The sequence below is a fragment of the Protopterus annectens genome, chromosome 9.part0 (genome assembly GCF_019279795.1).
Source record: "Protopterus annectens isolate FY-2018-M chromosome 9.part0, PAN1.0, whole genome shotgun sequence".
Classification (NCBI taxonomy): domain Eukaryota; kingdom Metazoa; phylum Chordata; order Ceratodontiformes; family Protopteridae; genus Protopterus; species Protopterus annectens.
In genome coordinates, this window is record NC_056743.1 from 1,393,237,492 (window position 1) to 1,393,258,623 (window position 21,132).

The following is a 21,132-nucleotide window of genomic DNA, read 5'->3' on the forward strand; positions in this document are numbered from 1 at the left end:
TGTTGCATGAATCTGCTAGAGACATTTCAATTCTGTTTAAGTCATGAAAAAAGTATGCGCAGCTGTGATTTTGCTTATGCTGTGAAACTTAATAAAGAGACATTTACTCCTGTTTATGCCATGTGAAAATGACCAGCTGCAAGAAAACACTGATATGTAATACAATAGATGTTTGGAGAACTTAGCCGTAGTTAGCCTTGCTTGTGCTAAAGCAGGAAGAAACCTTGAATAACAGATAAAATGTAACACATGTATTAGAACTATACAATGAAATAATTAAGTAATGAGAGAAGTCGTAAAAATAAGGCCCAAGGACAAGCAGGATGTTTTTCAGGTTGTTTTTCTCAAATGTTTTTGCAAATCTAGATGTGTCAGCAGGAAGTCTGAAGTAACATTATCTATGTAGTATATAGAAAATTGTGTCTGGCTACATCAGTAGTGATAGCAACTTTATCTGTGTGGCATTGTAGAAAACTGTATAAAAATGGCATATTGCACACTAATAATTTAGACAAATCTTATATCTACATGTTTTTGTCTCCTTGCGGCAAGAATAAAGGAAAGATTTGCTTGAACCTCACGTGCATTGGTCTTTGAAGTGTTTTCCTTTGACACATTTCATGGTATTTCTTGAGGAACTGAGAAACCTTAATGTTTTCCTACTGCAAACACTGACACATTTGGGAAATAGTCTCAGAAACACTGTCTTTGATAATAAGATTCAGATAACATGTTCTTCCCTGAGTCTGAGTCTTAAACCTGTGGAGTAAATTATGTGTCTATCCCATCACATTCTTCTTCAGATTCAGTTTCCCTTTTTCTCTTCCCAGAAACCACCTAAAAAGAAGGGTCAATTGCCTGTACAAGATCCTGAGCCAGACTGAATAAACTACTACTGTTCAGTGAAGTCAATGCAGATTTAGTTTTCTGTTTCTTTTTGACAAGAAAGTTAGGGTTAACACAATGTTTAATGGCAGTAACAGCTTCCAGTTAAGCAGGGGCACCTTCCTTGCTCCTTCTCCCAATATAGACAACAGTGGCTCTCCCTTGCCCATTGAAAGGACTCCAACAGCTGCAGAAGACATGGATAAACCCCAGTCCATCATGTCTGTACGGGCAACATCAGAGAAATCCAGGAAAAGATGAGTTATCTGAGAAGCCATTTTTGGTTACAGTGGAGTAACCCACCTGCAGCTGAGGAAAATTACTAACCTGCTGTGGTGGCAGAGGCTGTTTAGTTTTTTCTTTTTGTGGCTAGAAGGACCAGCTGTGGGACTGTTAGTTTGTTCCATGGTAAAGACAAAAATGATGCCCTTTCCTGGGAAATCAATGCAGCATAAGGTGGTAAAAATTCAAAAGTAGAATAAAGTTACCCCCCCCCCCAAAAAAAAAAAACAGTATAAAGCACTCTAAAACACTTTACCAGCCCAGGAACGCAATTTAAAATTGTTTCTTTATAGGAAAGTAAGCAAATAAATAAATACGTACATAAATAAGGTTTTAGAATGTTTAAATAAAATGTAAACTGTCAAACATAAAAGTTCACACCCTAATTACATGACAGTCAAAAAACACACATTCCTATCTTAAAATGTACTTTCCTACACAGGAAAGTAAATTAAAATATTAAAAATAATATTTGAAATTTCTTCCCCAAAGGGAACTTATCTGCCCAGCAAGCCGACCGTCAATCCTCTGAAGCCCAGAGAGGAGTGCTGTTAGGTGCTAGGAAAACTCTGAAGGGCTTGGACCTAAACCTGTCTTTTTTTGGCTCAGCTGAAGCTGAGTAATGGTTTGGGCTGGCTGACTGTTTTATCCTATGCAGGATAAAACCCATATAGCTTAGGCTATTGCAGCAGTAATTAATACGGATCACAGAGACATGCTACTGTTCATAACGTGGTAATGATATGTTGTCTCTGTTACGATAGTATTGTGTCTGTAGTTATAACACAGTAGTAATAATAAGAAAAGTATGACCAGAACAACTGACTTTATAATAGAAAGTTCATATACAGTAGCTTGATTACATTAGAGAGAAAAATTAATAATTTCAGCAAGATGTGAGTTTTGACCCATATTTCTTGCACTTATTTATTCTTTAATTTATGCATTCATTTATTTAGTTATGGCAGCAAATTCTAGGGAGAAAACTTACTCACATCAACAGTACAACAGTTTTAACAACAGATATTATGGGATTACAGATAATACATACAAATGAGATTATGAGTTTTGTAAGTCATATTATACAGATAATTTAAATACACTTGGCAGATTTTTATACTATTTAAAACATAAAACATTCTAAATGACAAACAAGATAAAATGTATAAGGCAGCTGTTCAATTGTGCATTATCAAACTAATTTAATGTCGAAATGAAAACAAAAAAGTTTGAACACAGACAACACAGGGAATATCTAATAAAATAATGTCAAGAAAGGAAAACTATTTCCTCTCCCAGTGTTAACCCCCACCACCATAATACTAACCTAAAATTGATACTGTTATGGGAAGGTTTTTATGAAGGTAAGGTGCAGGCTTACTGTTGAGGGAAGAGACAGACTTAGGATTAGGGTTAGCACCTGTTACTAAAGAGGCCAGGGGGGCTTCAACATTTCCTATGCTTGGCTATCCATACCATCAATATTAAATTACATCCTCTACATTTGTTGAAGAAATAACATTCAACAAAATGCAGGTGACCAAAGGCAGCATACAGTAATGATATATGTGTTAGAACTCTATAAACAAGTCTTGCATATTAAAATATATTGTCCTACAGTTGCAGTGCCAATTATCTTAAAAATGCCTCAGTACTTTCTTATCTGTTAGATATATCTAAAGTTGTGTGGCAGTTTATCCCATTGTTTGTCCACTGCATTAAAACAGGTGGAGTCGCAAACTTATTTTTCTTTTTTCTGAGACAGCAATCTGTCTGCCAGTGCAGATCTAAGCTAATATACAGATTGTCTGAAATTGACTATTTGTGATAGAAAAGGGCAATTGTGTGTGATTAAAAACTTATGTACAAAGTATATTTTTATTTAATGATTGTAATGATTAACGTCTAACCAATGCAGGACTTGTAGTGAGATAAAAAGTCAAATCATGATGACATGCATTAAATTGGGTGATCTTTTGACTGCTCTGATTGATCATAAAGGTACATCTGAATCCACATGAAGAATTTTACTGAATAAAGAAGGGACGAGAAGAGGTATAAGTTTGCAGCTAATATGTTTGCTGCATCAGTGAACAATGATTTAACTTTGAAAAGTTTGCCAAGTTTATCGTTACTTCTGACAGCAACATATAACTGGTGTGAATATCAAATTTAAGTTGACTGCTGAGGAGGCAACCAAGTAATTTAGTTGACAACCTTCTTGACAGGAGAGGAATGCAGAAATTTGATGCTCCCATATGAGCTAATCTGAAGTGGGAAATAGACATTATTGGAAGAGCTGGAGGAGGTTGTATGACACTGGGTTGATTTTTTTAAATAACATTGATTTGGTATTGCCAGCATTTATGAGAAGACCTATAACAGAGAGACAGATGTATGAAAACTATGTTGTAGCTTATTTACTAATGAGGAAAAATATAACTGAGCCATTGGCGTTCTGCATTCATTTAAAGTTGCCACAGTGACTCATCATATTGGCCAAAAAGTCTTTAAACAATAGGGAGCAAAGCACTCACCCCTGAGGTTCCCCAACATTCACTGGCATACAGTATGAAATGATAGAAAACCATCTTAAAAGTTTGTTGTCTTTTAACTAAGTAGCCCAAGAACCCCTTGACAACTCCTGAATTTGATATTTTGCAAAAGCTTGGAGTGCCATGTTGTATCAAGTGTTCTGAAGGGATCAGGGTGTATAGTTTCAAATGTGTTCCAAATGTGTTAACTCAATTTAGATGAATATTGGTGAATTCTATCACATCAAGTAATGCAGTTATCAGCCACATAACAAGGAGTGAAGCCATGCTGAGAATATGAAATAATAACGGAGCTTGTAAAACACTGCAGAATTTGTTGATGTATACATTTCTCAAGTACCTCTAAAAGTGGGAATAGCAGAGTTATAGCTCTATAGCTGTTTGTTATGATGGGTGTGACACCTTTGTGAAGTGGAAAATTATGCTTCTGTCTGTGTACTGGGACCATGACCTTCCTTGACTGACTGATTAATGAGTATAATAAATATGCATATAATAGATCTTTCTGAGCAACATCTCCAGTCTTCAAACTTGTTTAGAAGATTGCATTAAGTATCAGTGAGCACTGAATGTAGAGCAAATACAGAAGGCATACTGTGAGACGGAACATATAATTTCATAGGCAAGTACTAGGCTAGTTGCCCTTTATGGCCTTTTTAAGCCTAACCAGTTTCCCTTTTGGTGCTTGAAATAACCTATTCCATTTGGCATATGATTTGCCATACACATCCCATGGTCAATAATTATATATTACCCCTACTGAAAATAACTGGGATCATACCAAAGATAATTTGAGGGGACTCCTGCATGGGATAAAGCTTTAGGATCAACCTCAATCCATTAGTAGTACAGGGAGCAATCCTGGGGTAAATTTTCTGTTTACCATCCATATATCCAAATTATGCTAGAATATGGACAGGGATAAACTTTATTTTACATAGATGCATAGTCCATTCCAGAGCAATGATATCTTCTGTGAGATAACCTTGTCCTTGCAAACTGTTCTCGCTGTTGTTGTAGAAGATGTTTTAATCCTAAAACTGAATATTTATGATGCCATTTGACTTGATGTGCAGTAAATCCACCAGTACTGGGTCATAGCATGCCTTGTGTGGCAGATACAGGTTCCCTGTTGCTATGTGTAGGATGTCAAGTATAGTTTTAGGAAACTATATCTGTGGGCATTCCAACTGTTGCAAATGTCTGAACAGATAAATGGCAAAGTGAGCATTATTCTCAAAGACTGGACTAATGTGGGGTTGTGCAAAGAGTGACTATGATATCCCTAGATCTAGACATAATCCCTTTTTTTATAAGCTGTGCAATATAGAAGGGCTTTCTTATGGCAATTGGCACATGGTGGTCAAAAGTTAGGTCACTGTCCACATAAGTTCCCAATTCTGAACAACTGGGTCAACATTTGGGGGTGTGTTGTCAATATCATATTTTCCCAGGGTAGATGAATTCTCAGAGAATGCAACAATGCATATTTTGGCATTTAGTTTCAGTGCATGATGTTGACAAAAGTTATTTATTTGGGACAGACCTTCCTGCAGGATGACAAAGTAATTTTGAGATTCACTGACTACCTCTAGCTTGCAGTCATCTGCAAACTTAGTCAGCCACAGCCCTTCGGCATTGGATTTTTCTTTAGAGAAGTAGATGCCAAGTAGGAGAGGTCCCAGCACAGATCCTCGGGGAACTCCACTGGAGACTGGTCTCTTTCTGGAGGTAACCTCCCCTATTTTGATTTTTTGCATCCTGTCTGTGAGCCACTTGGCAAGTCATTGGGTGACAAAGGGATTTATTCACAGTTTGTTTAGCTTTTCTGCTATGCTTGAGTGGAGGAGAGTGTCAAAAGCTTTGGCCAGGTCAAGGTATGCAGTGCATGCCATTTTACCTTCATCTACTGCTTTGGCGAACTTTTCTAAAAAGTCCACCAGGCTGAGTAAGCATGACCCACCCTTGATGAATCCAGACTTAAATGGGTCCAGTGTTTGGACGTTCCATGATAAGTCTTTCCATGGCTTTACATATGAGGCTGGTCAGACTTGTAGGTCTGCAATGGCCTGGGTCTGTGGAAAGTCCTCTGTTATGCAGTCAATGACTGTGGCTGTTCTGCATTTGCTTGGTACAACCATTGTATGGAGGCTGAGGTTGAAAAGTGTTGTTGCAATATCATTGTTGCTATTTACAGTGAAATTGTTACACAATCAAGAAAATGCATGATTGTTATGTTGGTAACCCATATGTCACAGAGGTGTGGGAAGGGGGAGGGGGGTGTCAGAATGCCCAAGGCAGAAAAGGATATGCCAGTGCACGTCTATAAGTGGCTGAGAGTTGTTGACATATTGCCATTGCTGGTCTTGGTAGTAGGACATTTTTCTTAACTGAATAGCATACTTTATTCTGTTTTATACTCCTTTAAACTTTTCATGATCTAAATTACAATTAAATACAATGTAAGATTTCCATAAATTATATCATGTTGTGACAAACTCACTTGCACTTATAGACCTACCTAAGTAACTTCTCCTCCACTCTCCTTAAATGCATTCTCCATTCCACACATAAAGCTCAAGAGTGTATAAACTACTTTAAGAGCACAGCTTACTGACAAGCAAATGTATACACATGCACAAATGCAATCATTCCACTCCTCATTTGTGCCTGTATAAAATAAGGAAAAGGGAGAGTTTTCATTGGAAATTTTCAAGTATTTCATCTTCATTTTGGGTGCATTGCTGCCTGAATTGAAACACACAGAGTATAACCATCACAAAGGGCCATGCTTATTTTTGCTGCCTTCAGAGCAGCCATGGCACATCCACAGACATTATGCTATGTTGTGTGTGCTTTTTCATTCTCCCCCTCTCAAGAATATACAAAATATACATAAAAACTTGCCTGATCCCTTTGAAGACAAGCAGTAAATGTTTTCAGCAATGGCTGGAACCATGATCAGCAAAAGCTATATTTGTAACAGGCACACTGAGTACGCTTATTTTGCCATATGTTCCAATTACGAATATGTACCAGACATGCTAACTGTTTATTACATAATATGACAAACGTAAAGGTATGTGTGACCATCCTCCTTGCAGCTCTTAGGAAGTCTTCATTGTTTTTTGCTTTTCTTGCACATTCTGAATGGCAATATTCCACAATATAGATATTGTAAGGTTTGGATCTATGGGGCTATAAAAATGAATGCTTGCGCTCCATTTTTCCATTTGTTTCAAATTATGAAAGGCTGTGGTCTATACATTGGCAGTAGAATTTAGTGAGCTATTGGCTTGTTCATACAGTGAATATGGGAACCATTTGAAATGTCAGGACCCATTAGAGAGAGTTGAAAAAATGGAAAATGAATGGCTGAAATACCGTACTTACATATACTAAGTCCGAGATGTCATTTCTCAGAATATTCAATTTCTCTGAGGTATGGCAATCTTAGAGTTGGTATACATGTCTTGGGATGTGTAGGGGGCTTGACTCCACATAGGTGGTGGTGCAGGGAGGCTTACCATCCTATGAAAAGATGTTTTATGGAGAAGAGTGATTTTTGACACTCACTCTTCTCCTGTGTTTTTGGCCTTTTTTCATCTTGCTGGCACTTGATATTTTGAGTGCCAACTTTTCAGTAATGAGCTGGTATATACATCTCGACTATCCTTGATTTTGTAGAATTTTCTGAATTTTGCCTCATTTTTTTTCTTGTACCTTATAACGTCTTTGACTTTCTGGTAAATCAGTGAGGAATACAGTTAGCCAATAATAGAAGACATTTTGATTTCAATTCTACATATTGCTCTGAAAATGCAGGACCCATTAGAGAGAGTTGAAAACTTGTGGATGCAAAAACTATTGCTTTACTAATGTTTAAAGAACTGGAGTAATATTTAAAAATGCCCCCAGTTTCCTGATATTTTGCTTTTGCCCCCATTATTTTTGACCTTGCCCAGAAATCTTGAGGAAATAAATTAAGGAGCATTATGGTGTGTTACAAATTTTTGTCCATTTACTCTACACTATGACAGGCAGTGCATTCTCCATTTTCAAGATGGTAAGGATGCGAATTATGGGCTCTGTTATGACTACGTGTCCCTATTTGATAACTGCAGCTGGCTGTATTTTATATTTTTTGGTATGTCCCTTGCAAAATTGCTAGTTTTCTGTCAACAGAAAGCTGGACGAAGTTTTAAATAATGACACACACCTTTTAACTGTCTGTGCCATTGCAAAATGCTCCTGATTTTTTCACCAGACATTACAGTTTTATGTTTTTGAAATCACTGAGGATTGGGTGCTTCTTATTGTTCAGAAAAGGGTCTATATTACATATTTGAATGCTTAACTATTCGAATCGCTAAAGAACAAACTTTAGTGATCGAACAGTTAAATGTTCGAATATATTAAAATACAATATTTAAAAAAAAAAGAAACACAAGAGATCACACTTCAGTGTGCTACAGTGTGGAAATGGAAAATTTCCCATTTCCTACACTGTAGTGTGATCTTGGAGTTGGTATATTTAACTAGCGGGGGGGTGGGGGTGCAGCCCCCACGTGAGGATGCAGGGGGGCTTGTCCCCTGCTTACACCCTTTACTTTTAGTTTTTTTTTTTTTTTTTTTTAATATATTCAAACATTTAACTGTTCAATCACTAAAGTTCATTCTTTAGCGATTCGAACAGTTAAGCATTCAAATATATAATATAGACCCTTCAGAAAATGGCCTTTGATGCAATGCATCAGCATTTTTAAGGCAGAAATCAGAGGAAAAAAATGGAGCTGAGGAATATGTGGCCCTCTTCGACAGGGGCAATAGGTGCTGTTTTAGTGTCTGCTTGAACCAGACACCCTTGCGATCATGGCTTGCACTTGGCTAAGCTTGTAAAGGCCCTAGGGCTATTAGCCTAGCAACCTCCTATGATTCTATGATCCTAAGAAAGTGTGTGTGTGTGTGTGTGTGTGTGTGTGTGTGTGTGTGTAATGTATATATATATATATATATATATATATATATATATATATATATATATATACACACATATATATATATATATATATATATATATATATATATATAAAGAGAAAAGGAGAGAGTTTTTAGTGTTATGGGTAATGAATATTTTCTATAAGAAAGAAAAAAATGCAAAAAGTGGACACTAATTGTACAGGAATGATTACTTTTGATACTGACATACATATTATTAAAATAGACCATGTTCTCAAAACTTCATATGTAAGATCTATGTCATAGATCACTTTGCATTGTTGGTAAATATTAGGAAAACAGAATTTATGCTGGTATTGCTTTAAATCATGGTTTATTAAAACAAGGGATGAGCACTTTCACCCTACATATATATCTGTAGATATGTGTAAGGTGTGAGTATGTGTGCATGTGTCTATCTGTGTGTTTATGTGCATGTGTGTACATTCACGAGTGCATGTGTGTGTGTGTGTTTGTGAGTGTGTGTGTGTGTAGTGAGTGCATGAGAAGAAAGGGGCAAAACATGAGTCTGAGTAATCACTGTGTGTCCATGTTTAGTAACTGTAGCCATTTTTTATCCATTTCTTTGCAAAATTGCTACTTTTCTGTTGATTGACTGAGTAATGACTGCATTTACTAAATAATGACACAGCAATGGCTCCTGACTCAATATGGGTAATCAGTAAATGACGTAGTGTGATTTGTTTTTTTTTCAAAATTATGAATATATACAACATTAATATTTCTATTAATAACTTGAACCAGAAGGTGTTTATATACTATTTTATGATATCAAATGAAAGGGTACATAATACTGGAAAAATCTCTATTGATAACTGATGTTTAACTGTCACCACTTTGCAAATATATTTGATGTTCTTCGTCTCCCATTGCTGCAGTCCTTACATATGGGTATTCCGCTGTCCACCATCGGCCCGAATACCAAAGGGCTAGAACCGGCGTCGGTCATCGGTGCCCGAGACTGACGTCAGTATGTGCCAGTACAAATGCGCATGACCGGTGCCATAACCTCAGTCTTTCTTGCCGCGTTGTCCTAAGCAGAAGCAGCATTTGCAAGTGCCGTTCGGCATTCTGGAATTGTCGGTTTTCGAGTTTCAGACCGGAGACCAAGTTGGGCTAAGTACCCCGTTGGGGACACTTTTGTTTTTTTCTTGCCTCAGTATTGACGGATGTCAGAAAAAGTTAATAACTGTATTTCTTGTGGGAAACAGATTCCTCATAGGGATTACCATTCACTCTGCATTCCTTGTTTGGGGCCTGAGCACGACGTTGTTAGGTGTCGCTTTTGTGCTACTTTTAACAAGCGTACTATTAAACGTCGGTTGGACTGTGCTAGGCTGGTGTTTGGTAAACGTAATTACAACATGCCGTTGGATTCTCCGACGACTGGTTCTTCTAAGAAATGCAAGGAAAAGTCTTTGCGGTCCAAACAGGATGAGTCGTCCACTCCGGACGCCGGTTCTGTAGCACCACTGGCTACTTCAGCGGCTCCTTCTGAAAGTTTACCTGAGTCTCAAGGGGAGCCTTTGTTACTACAGGAAGTGGCTTCTCCTGTGTTAGGCCAGGCTGAGGGTGCCTCTCTGATGTCGTTGGTTCCCTCCCCTCATAGGGTAGTTAGGCCTCCTCCTTCTCAAAGCAAAGCCCATTCTATGTCTAAGTCTGCCCCTGCTGGTGCTAGTCCCCAGGGTCCAGCTCCTAGGAAGCACATGTTAAAGATGGCTGAAGATTTGATTACTTTAATTAGGGGTTCTATGCCCCCCCCCCGCGAAGAGGCCCAGGGTAGAGACAGAGTTGGAGGGTTTGGTTCAGTCTTCCAATGAGTCAGATTCTTCTGTAGAAGAACTTCAGGATTTCCCTCCCTATTCTGATTCGGAGGCTGAGGACACTACTCCCTCTGTGTCCCCTCCAGAAGATTTTTCTTTCTCTGAGACTTTGCATTCCATGCGGGAACATTTCAAATGGGAGGGCCAGGATTATTCTGATTCTCGTAAAAGGCTAAGAGAATTCTTGTTTTTGCCTCAGCATAGGCCCTTGGCTATTCCCCCTGTACTGGATGTTGTTCAGGATGTATTTTCTGAGGCTGCCCTTAACCCAGATTCTCTGCCTCCTGCCCCGGTTAAACCAGATAGATACTACAGGGTTCCGGAAGCTCACAAGTACTTATATAAGAGTCCTAGGGCTGATCCTGAAACTATTACTCAAGGCCCCAAAGGTGTTAGGGCTTCTGTGGTTAGGAATCCAGTTCCTTTGGACAAGGATGCTAGGGCCCTGGATAGGTGGGGAAAAAAAACTGTATACCTCTTCTACTTTGGCTATGAGAGCTTTAAATTGTCAGTTTCATATGCTCAGGTATCAAAATTATTTGCTGGGCCAATTGAAATGTAAAGTAGATGCTTTAGCTGAAGGTATTGAATGTAAGGAGCTTCAGGATTTAGTGCATGCTTCAGACCAAGTTGGTAAGCATTCTTTGCAGTGTGGTTTTGATGCTTTACAGGCTTCTTCCAGGGTGGCTGCTACTGGTTCAGTTGTTCGCAGGCATGCCTGGCTTAAAGATCAGCCCTTGTCAGAGCATGTTAAGGCTCGAATTATGGATGCTCCTCTACAATCTGATGTTCTTTTTGGTCCTCCAGTAGAATCAGTTTTGAAAAAAATGGAGGAAAAAGCTAAGTCTATGCAGACAGTTAAGGACTTTTTACAGGTTCAGCCCCCTAAGTTCAGTAGGAATTGGCCTGCTAAGGGATGGTCTTTCCCCTCTTCGGATTATCAATCTAGGGGCAGGTCGAGGCGGGGTAGGGGTAGGGCTTCCTCTCAGGGCCCTGTTACTTCTAGGTCTTTGAGTTCTTCTACCCCTTCTGCTGGGGAGGGCAGGGGTCAGTCCTTTTGGAAACAGGCCCAATGACCCGTGTCTTCAGCTGCCGGACTCTGCCTTGCTGGCAGCTCCTCTAGGAGGAAGACTGGGACTTTTCAAAAGGAATTGGCATTTGGTTACCCAAGACAAATGGGTATTGCACATAATAAATCGAGGCTACAAATTTTATTTTCACACATTCCCTCCTTTCAAAGGTATGCCGGATGTGCCTCATCAGCAAAGACTGGAAGCACAGCCACAAATTTCTTCTCTGCTTCAGTTGGGAGCAATACAGGAAGTACCTTCTGCAGAAAGAGGCACAGGGTTTTATTCCCGTCTTTTCTTAGTGCCAAAGAAAGGGAATACTTGGAGGCCAATTCTGGATTTGTCCATTCTAAACACCTTTCTGGAAATTCCAAAATTCAAGATGTTAACACTGCAACAGCTGTTACCTATGCTGGGCAAAGATCACTGGATGGTGACTCTGGATCTCAAAGAGGCCTATCTTCACATTCCTATCAGGCCCGGTTGCAGGAAATTCCTGAGGTTTCGGAATGGGAATTTGCATTATCAGTTCTCTGCATTGCCCTTTGGCTTGTCTACTGCGCCCAGGGTATTCACAAAAGTCCTGGCTCCAGTAATAGCTTTTCTCAGACTAACAGGAATTCAAATTTATCCTTATCTGGACGACTGTTTGATCCTGGCTCAAGGCAAGCACGAACTTCTTCAACATCTGCAGTATGTAATGACAGTTCTAAGATGCCTAGGGTATTCTGCGAACGAAATAAAGTCCAGTCTAGTACCCTCACAGGAGATGTATTTTCTGGGTGTGAGACTGAATACAGCTGCTCAGATGGCATTTCTTACCCCAGACAAACAAAGAAATCTTCACCTATACTTCCAACAGCTATCAGTAATGTACAGGCTGACTGCAAGGACAGTCCTTCAAGCCTTGGGGTTCATGGCATCTTGCATTCTAGTACTTCCCAATGCCAAACTGCATATGAGGAAGCTACAATGGTATCTCAAAAGCATTTGGACTCAACACAGCCATGATTTGGACACTGTCATTCGGATTCTACCTTGCATTCAGAAAGAATTTCTGTGGTAGGCTCAGGAATGTCACCTAAACAAGGGGCTCTCTGTGACCCAACCAGAGGCAAGTCAGATATTGACGACAGATGCCTCGGAGTCAGCCTGGGGAGCTCATTTCAAAGGAAAATGGATTCAAGACCTTTGGCCCCCAGAGCTACTTCACTTGCATATCAACATGAAAGAGATGCTGGCAGTTCAATTTGCTTTGGAAGGATTCAAGAGCCTACTTCAACCAGGACTGGTGTTGATTCGAACAGACAACACAACTGTCATGTGGTACATCAACAAGCAAGGGGGAACTCATTCTTACCCTCTTTGCAGACAAGCAATGCTGTTATGGGAAACTGCTTTGAATCTGCACATCACTCTTCGAGCACAGTTTCTGCCAGGAGCACAAAATTCTTTAGCAGATGTTCTGAGCAGACAGATTGTGGATCCTCACGAATGGAAATTGGACCCTCAGGTATTTCTTCAGTTGACCATGGCTTGGGGAACTCCAGACATAGATCTGTACACCTCTCCTCTGAATTTCCAACTGCCACTGTTTTGCACAAGGCTATTTCATCCGAAAGCCTGGAAAATAGATGCACTATCCTTCAGTTGGAGCAACCTTCACGTATATGCTTTTCCTCCTTTGCCTCTTCTTCCAAAGGTGCTGTTGAAAGTCAGGAGGGACAAACCTTGCATGATCCTTATAGCACCGGATTGGCCTCGTCAGCATTGGTACCCTCTGTTGAGGAGCCTAATTCATGGAACACCTTGGCCATTACCACAGATTCCTCGCTTATTGTCTCAGGAAAACAATCATTTTCTCAATGTCAGGGTGCAATCCCTACACCTGACAGCCTGGCGCATTCTGTTTTAGAGAAGGAGGACCTTCAGCTCCCTCAACAAGTTTTGGATGTTATTTTGGAAGCCAGGCGTCCTAGTACTCGAAAAGTTTATGCTGGTAAATGGAAGAGATTTTTTCTTTGGAGTTCAGCTAAAGGCTTTGATGTCAAATTGCCTAATTTGAGTTGTACATTGCAATATTTGACTATTTTATTGGACAAGGGTTTGTCCTTCTCTTCTGTAAAAGTGCATGCTGCAGCTATTTCTGCTCACTATGATTGTGACCCTCCTTTATTTTCACATCCATTGGTTAAACAGTTTCTTAGAGGGGCAAAGAATATAAGACCCCCACGGAGGGCTCCTACTCCTACCTGGGATCTTAATTTTGTTTTGGAGAAGCTGACTCTGCCTCCTTTTGAACCTGCAGCTACAGCTGAATTGCAGTTGTTGTCTTGGAAGACTGCTTTTTTATTGGCTGTTACTTCTGCTAGAAGGGTATCTGAATTACAGGCCCTCATGGCAGTGGAACCTTTTCTGATTTTTCACAATGACAGAGTTTCCTTATGTACTAATCCTACTTTTCTGCCTAAAGTGATTTCTAATGTGGCATTGAACCAATCTATACATTTGCCTACTTTTTATGCTAACCCCCAAAATGAAGGGGAAAAAGTTTTGCATTCTTTGGATGTACATAGGCAGTTAAGGTATTATTTGAGCAGAACCAAAGAGTTCAGAAGATCTCAACAATTATTTGTTTCTTTTGCTTTGACTTCACGAGGGAAGGCTGTCTCGAAACAGACTATTTCCAAGTGGATTAGCCATTGTATTGCTTTTTGTTACTCTCATCATGGCAAGGATGTTCCAGTTGGGATCAGGCCTCATTCTACTAGGGCTACGGCCACCTCTACAGCTTTTTTGAGAGGGGTAGCTACTAAAGACATTCTAGAGGCAGCTACTTGGAGTTCTGTACATACCTTTATAAAGCATTATCATTTACCTCTTTATTCTAGGTCTAGGGCTGGGTTTGCCACTGCAATCTTACAGGGCATGTTAGCAGCCCCTGATGCTATTTAGTTGGCCAGCCTCCCTTTTTTCCGTTGCTCTGGGATTCTACCCATATGTAAGGACTGCAGCAATGGGAGATGAAGAACATAGTACAGTTTTGTACCTACCATAAATGTAGATGTTCGAGGATCTCCATTGCTGCAGTCCAATTTTCCCTCCCTCCTTCCCCCCTTTTTCTTTTTAGGTTGGGGTTTGGGTGGTGTTTTTTGCATTCTGACGTCTGAGGCAAGAAAGACTGAGGTTATGGCGCCGGTCATGCGCATTTGTACTGGCACGTACTGACGTCAGTCTCGGGCGCCGATGACCGACGCCGGTTCTAGCCCTTTGGTATTCGGGCCGATGGTGGACAGCGGAATACCCATATGTAAGGACTGCAGCAATGGAGATCCTCGAACATCTACATTTATGGTAGGTACAAAACTGTACTTTTTCATGACCAATAAAATATACAAGTATGCCTAAACAATGTATTTTTGTTGAAGCTCTTAGCGTCCACTTGGAAGCATTTCATGGATGCAGTCATCACAAAAGCTAAGAAATGCTTTAAAGTGAAAATTGTCAATAAATGAGATACTTTGATTTGTTTTCATTCAATGTTATGAATATGTGTGATATTAATACTTTTTGCCCTGCAGGGATTACATGGTACTTCATAGTATCAAATGAAAGCTTATATAATGCTGGGAAACATATCACAGCTATCTTGTATCTTATTACCACTGATTTGCACTTAGATTCAGTGGTGGCTGGTGACTTCAAATCAAAGGAGGTCTGCAGGAGACAGCTAAATGGGTGGGGCTAACTGGAAGGGGTGTGGCCAACGAGAAAGGGGTGGGGTTATGCTAAAAATCGCAAACATTGGGATGTTACTAATTGGAAACCATCCACGTTTTCTTACAAATTTGCCATTTTGCGGAGGGTTTATTAGGAGGAGAGCAACATTTTGAACCAAAATTGGGGAGAGTTGAGAGGTTTGGATATACCTAATTCTATAAAGTGATTTATTTGCACGTACCTCTCAACCTCTTAATGCAGGAAATCTGGACAAGGCCAAATATATTGGAGGAACATACAAACAGTACTAAAACTTGCTCTTGTATAAACTTAGACTGTTGACAGAACATGTCTTGCTTTAGCATGCATTTTTCTGAAGGGTATGAAGTCTGAATCTCAATGTCTGTCATTATTTAGTGACTTCATTACTAAATGATTTGCCAGAAAACCACAAATTTTATGAGGAACAAACCAAAAATAAGAAGCAAAAATCTATTCATTCTGTAAAAATCTGGTTGAATGGGGCCTCCTCCTGCAGCTATTCTAATGTCCCATTACTTAGATATTTCACCCCATTTACCAAAAACACTGTAATGTGCATACTGCTTTAATTCTATGATTATTTAGATTTAATTTAAAAGTTTTATTTTACATTTTACAGAACAAGCACCAACACTAATAGGCATCTGCTAAACAAAGCAATGCAGTCTCACAATGAAAATCAACATAACATTAACACGTATCTGCCCTTGAAACTCACATTCATTGAGACAGCTTTGAAACCCACATTCAAAGAAAATACATCTGGCCAGTGGCAGATAAAGATTAACTCTGGGCTGTTTTCAAATCATAGGCCCCTTGCATAGGAAACATGCATGTTTTCTTTGATACACCTTCCTGATTGATTGTATTAAATTATATTCCTTCTATAATACAGTGCAGTTGTTAGAGGGTGTTTTAAATTTATTGTTTTGAACATTTTTCAGTAAACAATGAAACAAAATGCATGCACCAATAATGACAAAACTTCCCAATTCAGAACATGTCCATCATAAAAGTCTACTCAAACTTCTACAATCCACCAGTATCAATAAATATGCACAATCTCTGCAGAAGTAAAAGTCATTTAAATAATTCCACATTAAAGAGATCTGTAACTAAATGAAGAGGTTGTTGCTAGCAAACAACTTTATATTTCATTGTTGCATCTACAAATAAAGTGTCTGTTGCCCTTCAGGAATAAATTGCCTATGGTACAATAAAAAATGATATGTTAGTAATATTGCAATAGGGAATGGATGGCAAACTGATAACAGGTTCATTGTTACTAGGTATCTCTGCCAAAGAGGACATTCTCATAACTGCAGTATCTACCCCCTTTAAAAGTACAACACAGTACAGTGTTAGCAATGCAGCTATATACTGTGGGAGTAGAACCCACAGTCTTCTGCATCAAAAGCAAGTATACTCCCTGTTGTGCTATTAACAATGCCAGCAGATTTAACATAAGCAGCACTAAACTTCTCTTCAAGCTTTCATTTCCTAATAACATCTGCTCAACATTCAACTGTATCTGTCAACTTTGAAACACACAAAATCTGGAAAAAGCCAACATTTATTGGGGGGGGGGAGGGACAAAAGCTCCAAAACTAGGGACACATTTTAAACATTGCTTGTATAATCTTGGAAAGTTGCTAGAATAAAATGCTGCATTACCACCATGCATTTCACTGCCAAGCCTTGAACCCAGTACCCTATGCACTACAGTCAGAGAAACATACCACTATACCAAAATCAGCTGTTTCGTGAATGACAAACTAAAACTTAAGTGGCTATCATTTAGTGAATTCAGTTCTCACCACAGCTCTCAATCTCTTAGCACAAAACAGCTAGACATAGACAATAATGGGGGAATACAGCCCCCAAACATATTCAGTGAATTCAGATCTCACCAAAGCTGTCAACCTCTTAACACAAAAAAACCTGGACAAAGCCACTATACAGCCACAAAAATAGGGACAAATTTCAAATATTGATCATATAAACAGAAACTTGCTAGAATAAAAGTTTTTGTGTTACCATGTACTTTCTGAAGAATATGAAATCTGAAATTCAAATGCCTGTCATTATTTAATGAATTCAAAATCCTGAAAAACCACAAACATTATGAGGAACAGAACAAATATATGAGGCAAAAATTTCACAAGTGGCAGTAGGTAGAGAAGCTAAGCTGTTGTTGCCTGTTTCCCAAGACTCAGGGTTTAAGTCTAGTTCCTGAGTTCACTTCTCTGTAGCCACCAGCTGTATGTAACTGGGTTATTACACACACTTACTTCTGCCAGAAGACAAAGAAAAACCTCTGTTCAGTTTTGCCATAAAGGAAAAAACTCTGTCCAGGTTTGCCACAACAGGAAAAAAAACTTCTGTTCAGGTCTGCCATAACAAAAAAAAAAAAAACCCTCTGTTCAGGTCTGCCATAAAAAGTAGGAAACCCAACTAAATACCTCATAAATGGAATAACCTACATACTCCATTCCATGCTTGCTTTCAGGTCTGCCATAACAAGGGAAAAAAACTCTGTTCAGGTCTGCCATGACAAGAAAAAAAACCCCTCTGTTTAGGACTGCCATAAAAAGAAGAAATCTCAACTAAATACCTCATAAATGGAAGAACCACATACTCCATTCCATGCTTGATTTCAGGTCACCCATAAACGAACCACGATAGCAAATCAAATTATATAGTAAGGCTAGGATAGGATTAGGATCCTGAAGTACATTTACAACAGCAATATTTAATCAGTAAAGATTATTTTATGACATTTTCTGATGATTCCCTCAGCTGTATAATAAACCCATAATTGTTTAGACATTCTTAACCTTGTTATTTTTATAAATGAAATGAGTTTTACTTAGTTATGAGTCTATATGGTGATGAGAGTCATAAAAAAAAAAAAAAAAAAAATTTGACAAAAAGGTTGCTGTATTTAACACACCATTGGAGCTCTGACAATTCTTCATTATGGTTACTTCAAATTATTTTCACTTAAATGTTAAATAAAAGTCTTTGCATTTAACTGATAGGTAAAAGCAACTATTTTAATGAATGGTCTTGTGCTAAATTCTACATTTTTCTTTTTGGCCTCTGCACAGCCAGGGACCCACTGTCATGACTTATGACTCATCTAGGGATTCAGAATGAATGCTACTACTGGTAGTTAAGAGCTACAGCTTAAAGGGACCAATTCTACAATGCAGAAAAATATGATGCAACGACATGTTAACCACAATGAGGAAATACCTCATTGGCTAATCTGAATGCCTCTGAATGGCCTGTTACTACCGCAAGTGCAAGATTACACTTTCCTATGGCAGTGACCACTAGTGGCCCATGCATCAAGTTAGCACAGGCACACAGCCTCATTCACACACACACACACACACACACACACACACACACACACACACACACACACACACACACACACACACGCCAACATGCTGCTTACCTGTCCCTGAGTTGTGAGAACATCCCTGATGTATTTTCTTATTTTTGTCTTTGCCCTCGTATGTTACAGATCCTTACAGTCAGTCATTCCTGATATTAAAAATTCTTTGCTGCTTGTCGGTCTGCTGGAACGAACGAGCTCTCATAAACCCAAAAAAAATATTAATCAACACAGACACGAGTTTTTTTAGAAACAGAACGAAGCACCTTTCAGTAAAGTATAGTAGCAGCTAATGAAAGCACTCAAATGTGTGATATGCATGCTAAGCATTGTGTACTACAGATTTGTTTCTCGCTCTCTTTTTTTTGGGAAGAGAGCGAGTACCAATCACTAGTTATCCAGCCGTCCGCATCATGTACGTGACTGCGGACATGGCTGTCTGATCCCCTTCCAATTCACTGTGCAGTTAACCACATAATCTTCTAGGCATTACACTGATGCCTTTTTTCTCCTCAATTTGGACTGATTTTACAACAGTCCAGATGCAGATTACAGTCGGGAAAAAAAACGGAAACTCACTGAACATGCACAGTTTGAGTTCAGGGATTTGCGAGTCTGTCGGACTCGCTTACAGAAATTACCAAGTAAATATTTAATAATTCAAAAATATATGTTTTTTTTTATTTTAAAGTAAACATGTTCTTTTTCTTTCTTCCACAGCTGGAGGATGCTGCAGTCCTGCAGACTGATACCACGAGCCACCACAGCTTAGATTCATAGATAAGTGTTAGGTGAGCTGCCTTTGCAGGTCAATTTAAGACTAACCAATTTCCCTTGAAAGGTGAGAATCAAACCCTGTAATCTATGTCTGTGAGGTAAACAGCTTAACTATTATGCTAACCCCCAACCCCGTTGTTTAGCAGTAAATATGATTTTTATTCATATGCCTATATTTTATGTAGCTATCTCAGGCATTTTCCACATAGTAGCATGGTTGAACAAGATATTGTCATATTTCTTTGGATATCAGATTAAAATCCAGGAAGCATTCTTTCCTTCTAGATGCCTAGTCTATGTGAGATGTGTTGGTGATCAACTAAATTCATACAACTGTACTGCTAGATGACTGCAGGCTTCAGTGGAAATTTTCCAAACAATGTTGGAACCACCTAGAACAATGACCTCTAGATGACATGAGTAATGTGTAAGCTTAAAATTTTATTTATAGTGTTTTATTAATACAGTAGCATATTTTTCCTTCCTTTTTGTCACATGGTATACTGCCAATTGGGTGAATGAAATGTGATTTATATTATGCCCAGCAGGGCAGCTGTACCTGAACTCTTCAAGACTGTAAATCTATGTTGCTTGTTGCTTGATATCTTCTCCTGTAATTCTGGTTGTAACATACATTTTTTTTAGAATTTGTTTGATGATCTACCCAAATAAGGCCCCTAACACTCACTTGTCTCTTTTGTAAATCTTTTTCCAATTTTTTACATCTGGAATTATAATGAAAAAAAACTGAATAAAGCTATAATAAATGCTAAAACCTTTCAGAGAAAGACAGTATAAATCAATAAAGAAATAAACTGTAAAATCATTATTAAAAAGGAAGACGCTTACCTCCAAGCACTACTGGAATACCATAAACCTTAACTTCACAAAGAGTTAGGATTTGAAAAGTGCCTGGGATGCTAACTGTTACATATCTACCCATCAGCCCACTGCAGTTGAAAAGCCATACGTCTCCAAAATCCATGAAGGAATTATTGAAACATCTAGGTTTGTGAATAAAAGTAATAGTTGTGTAAGAGTGGTAATATATGCTATATGTTGTCATGTTGTAGCTGTAATAGCCAGTCTATAATTATTAATACCTTGGATTTTCAGTCCCATTTTTCTGATGTAGGTCTCCTACATGTACTTCAGCACCTCTTATTCGTTCTCTGCAACATTCACGTCTGTTAGTTATTTCTACAGAATGTATTTCAAACGTGCTCTGTAAATCAACCATCCACCAAGGCCCAAAGTCATAATCTGTGCTTGAACAGCTTCCATGAAAGAAATTGCTGTCAATGTTTCCATCAATGGCTCTCTGTGGTGACCCTCCAGGCCAGGTACTAGACTGTAAAGCAATTCCATTTAAGGCAAGATTTTCCACTGGATTTCACACCACAAGGTAGAAAAGAAATGTTAAAAAGAAGCATAATATTCAAATACATTTGTATTATATGTTATTAATAGATATATTATTTAGAACTACAAAAGTAATTCCATAATTAATTTTCAACAAAGAAACTGATTCAGCCAATGTGGCATGTGTGATG

General features: G+C 38.7%; 1 protein-coding gene across 1 annotated transcript in view; it reads right to left on the bottom strand.

Annotated features, from left to right (window-relative positions):
- Positions 1–21,132, bottom strand: part of LOC122810685 — a 307,542-nt gene that overhangs the window by 210,661 nt on the left and 75,749 nt on the right. The window contains exons 4-5 of the mRNA XM_044082254.1: positions 20,683–20,965; positions 20,429–20,583 (exon numbers count right to left, since the gene is read on the bottom strand). Coding sequence (XP_043938189.1) covers positions 20,429–20,583; positions 20,683–20,965 — 438 coding nt within the window. The remainder of the gene's footprint in view (positions 1–20,428; positions 20,584–20,682; positions 20,966–21,132) is intronic.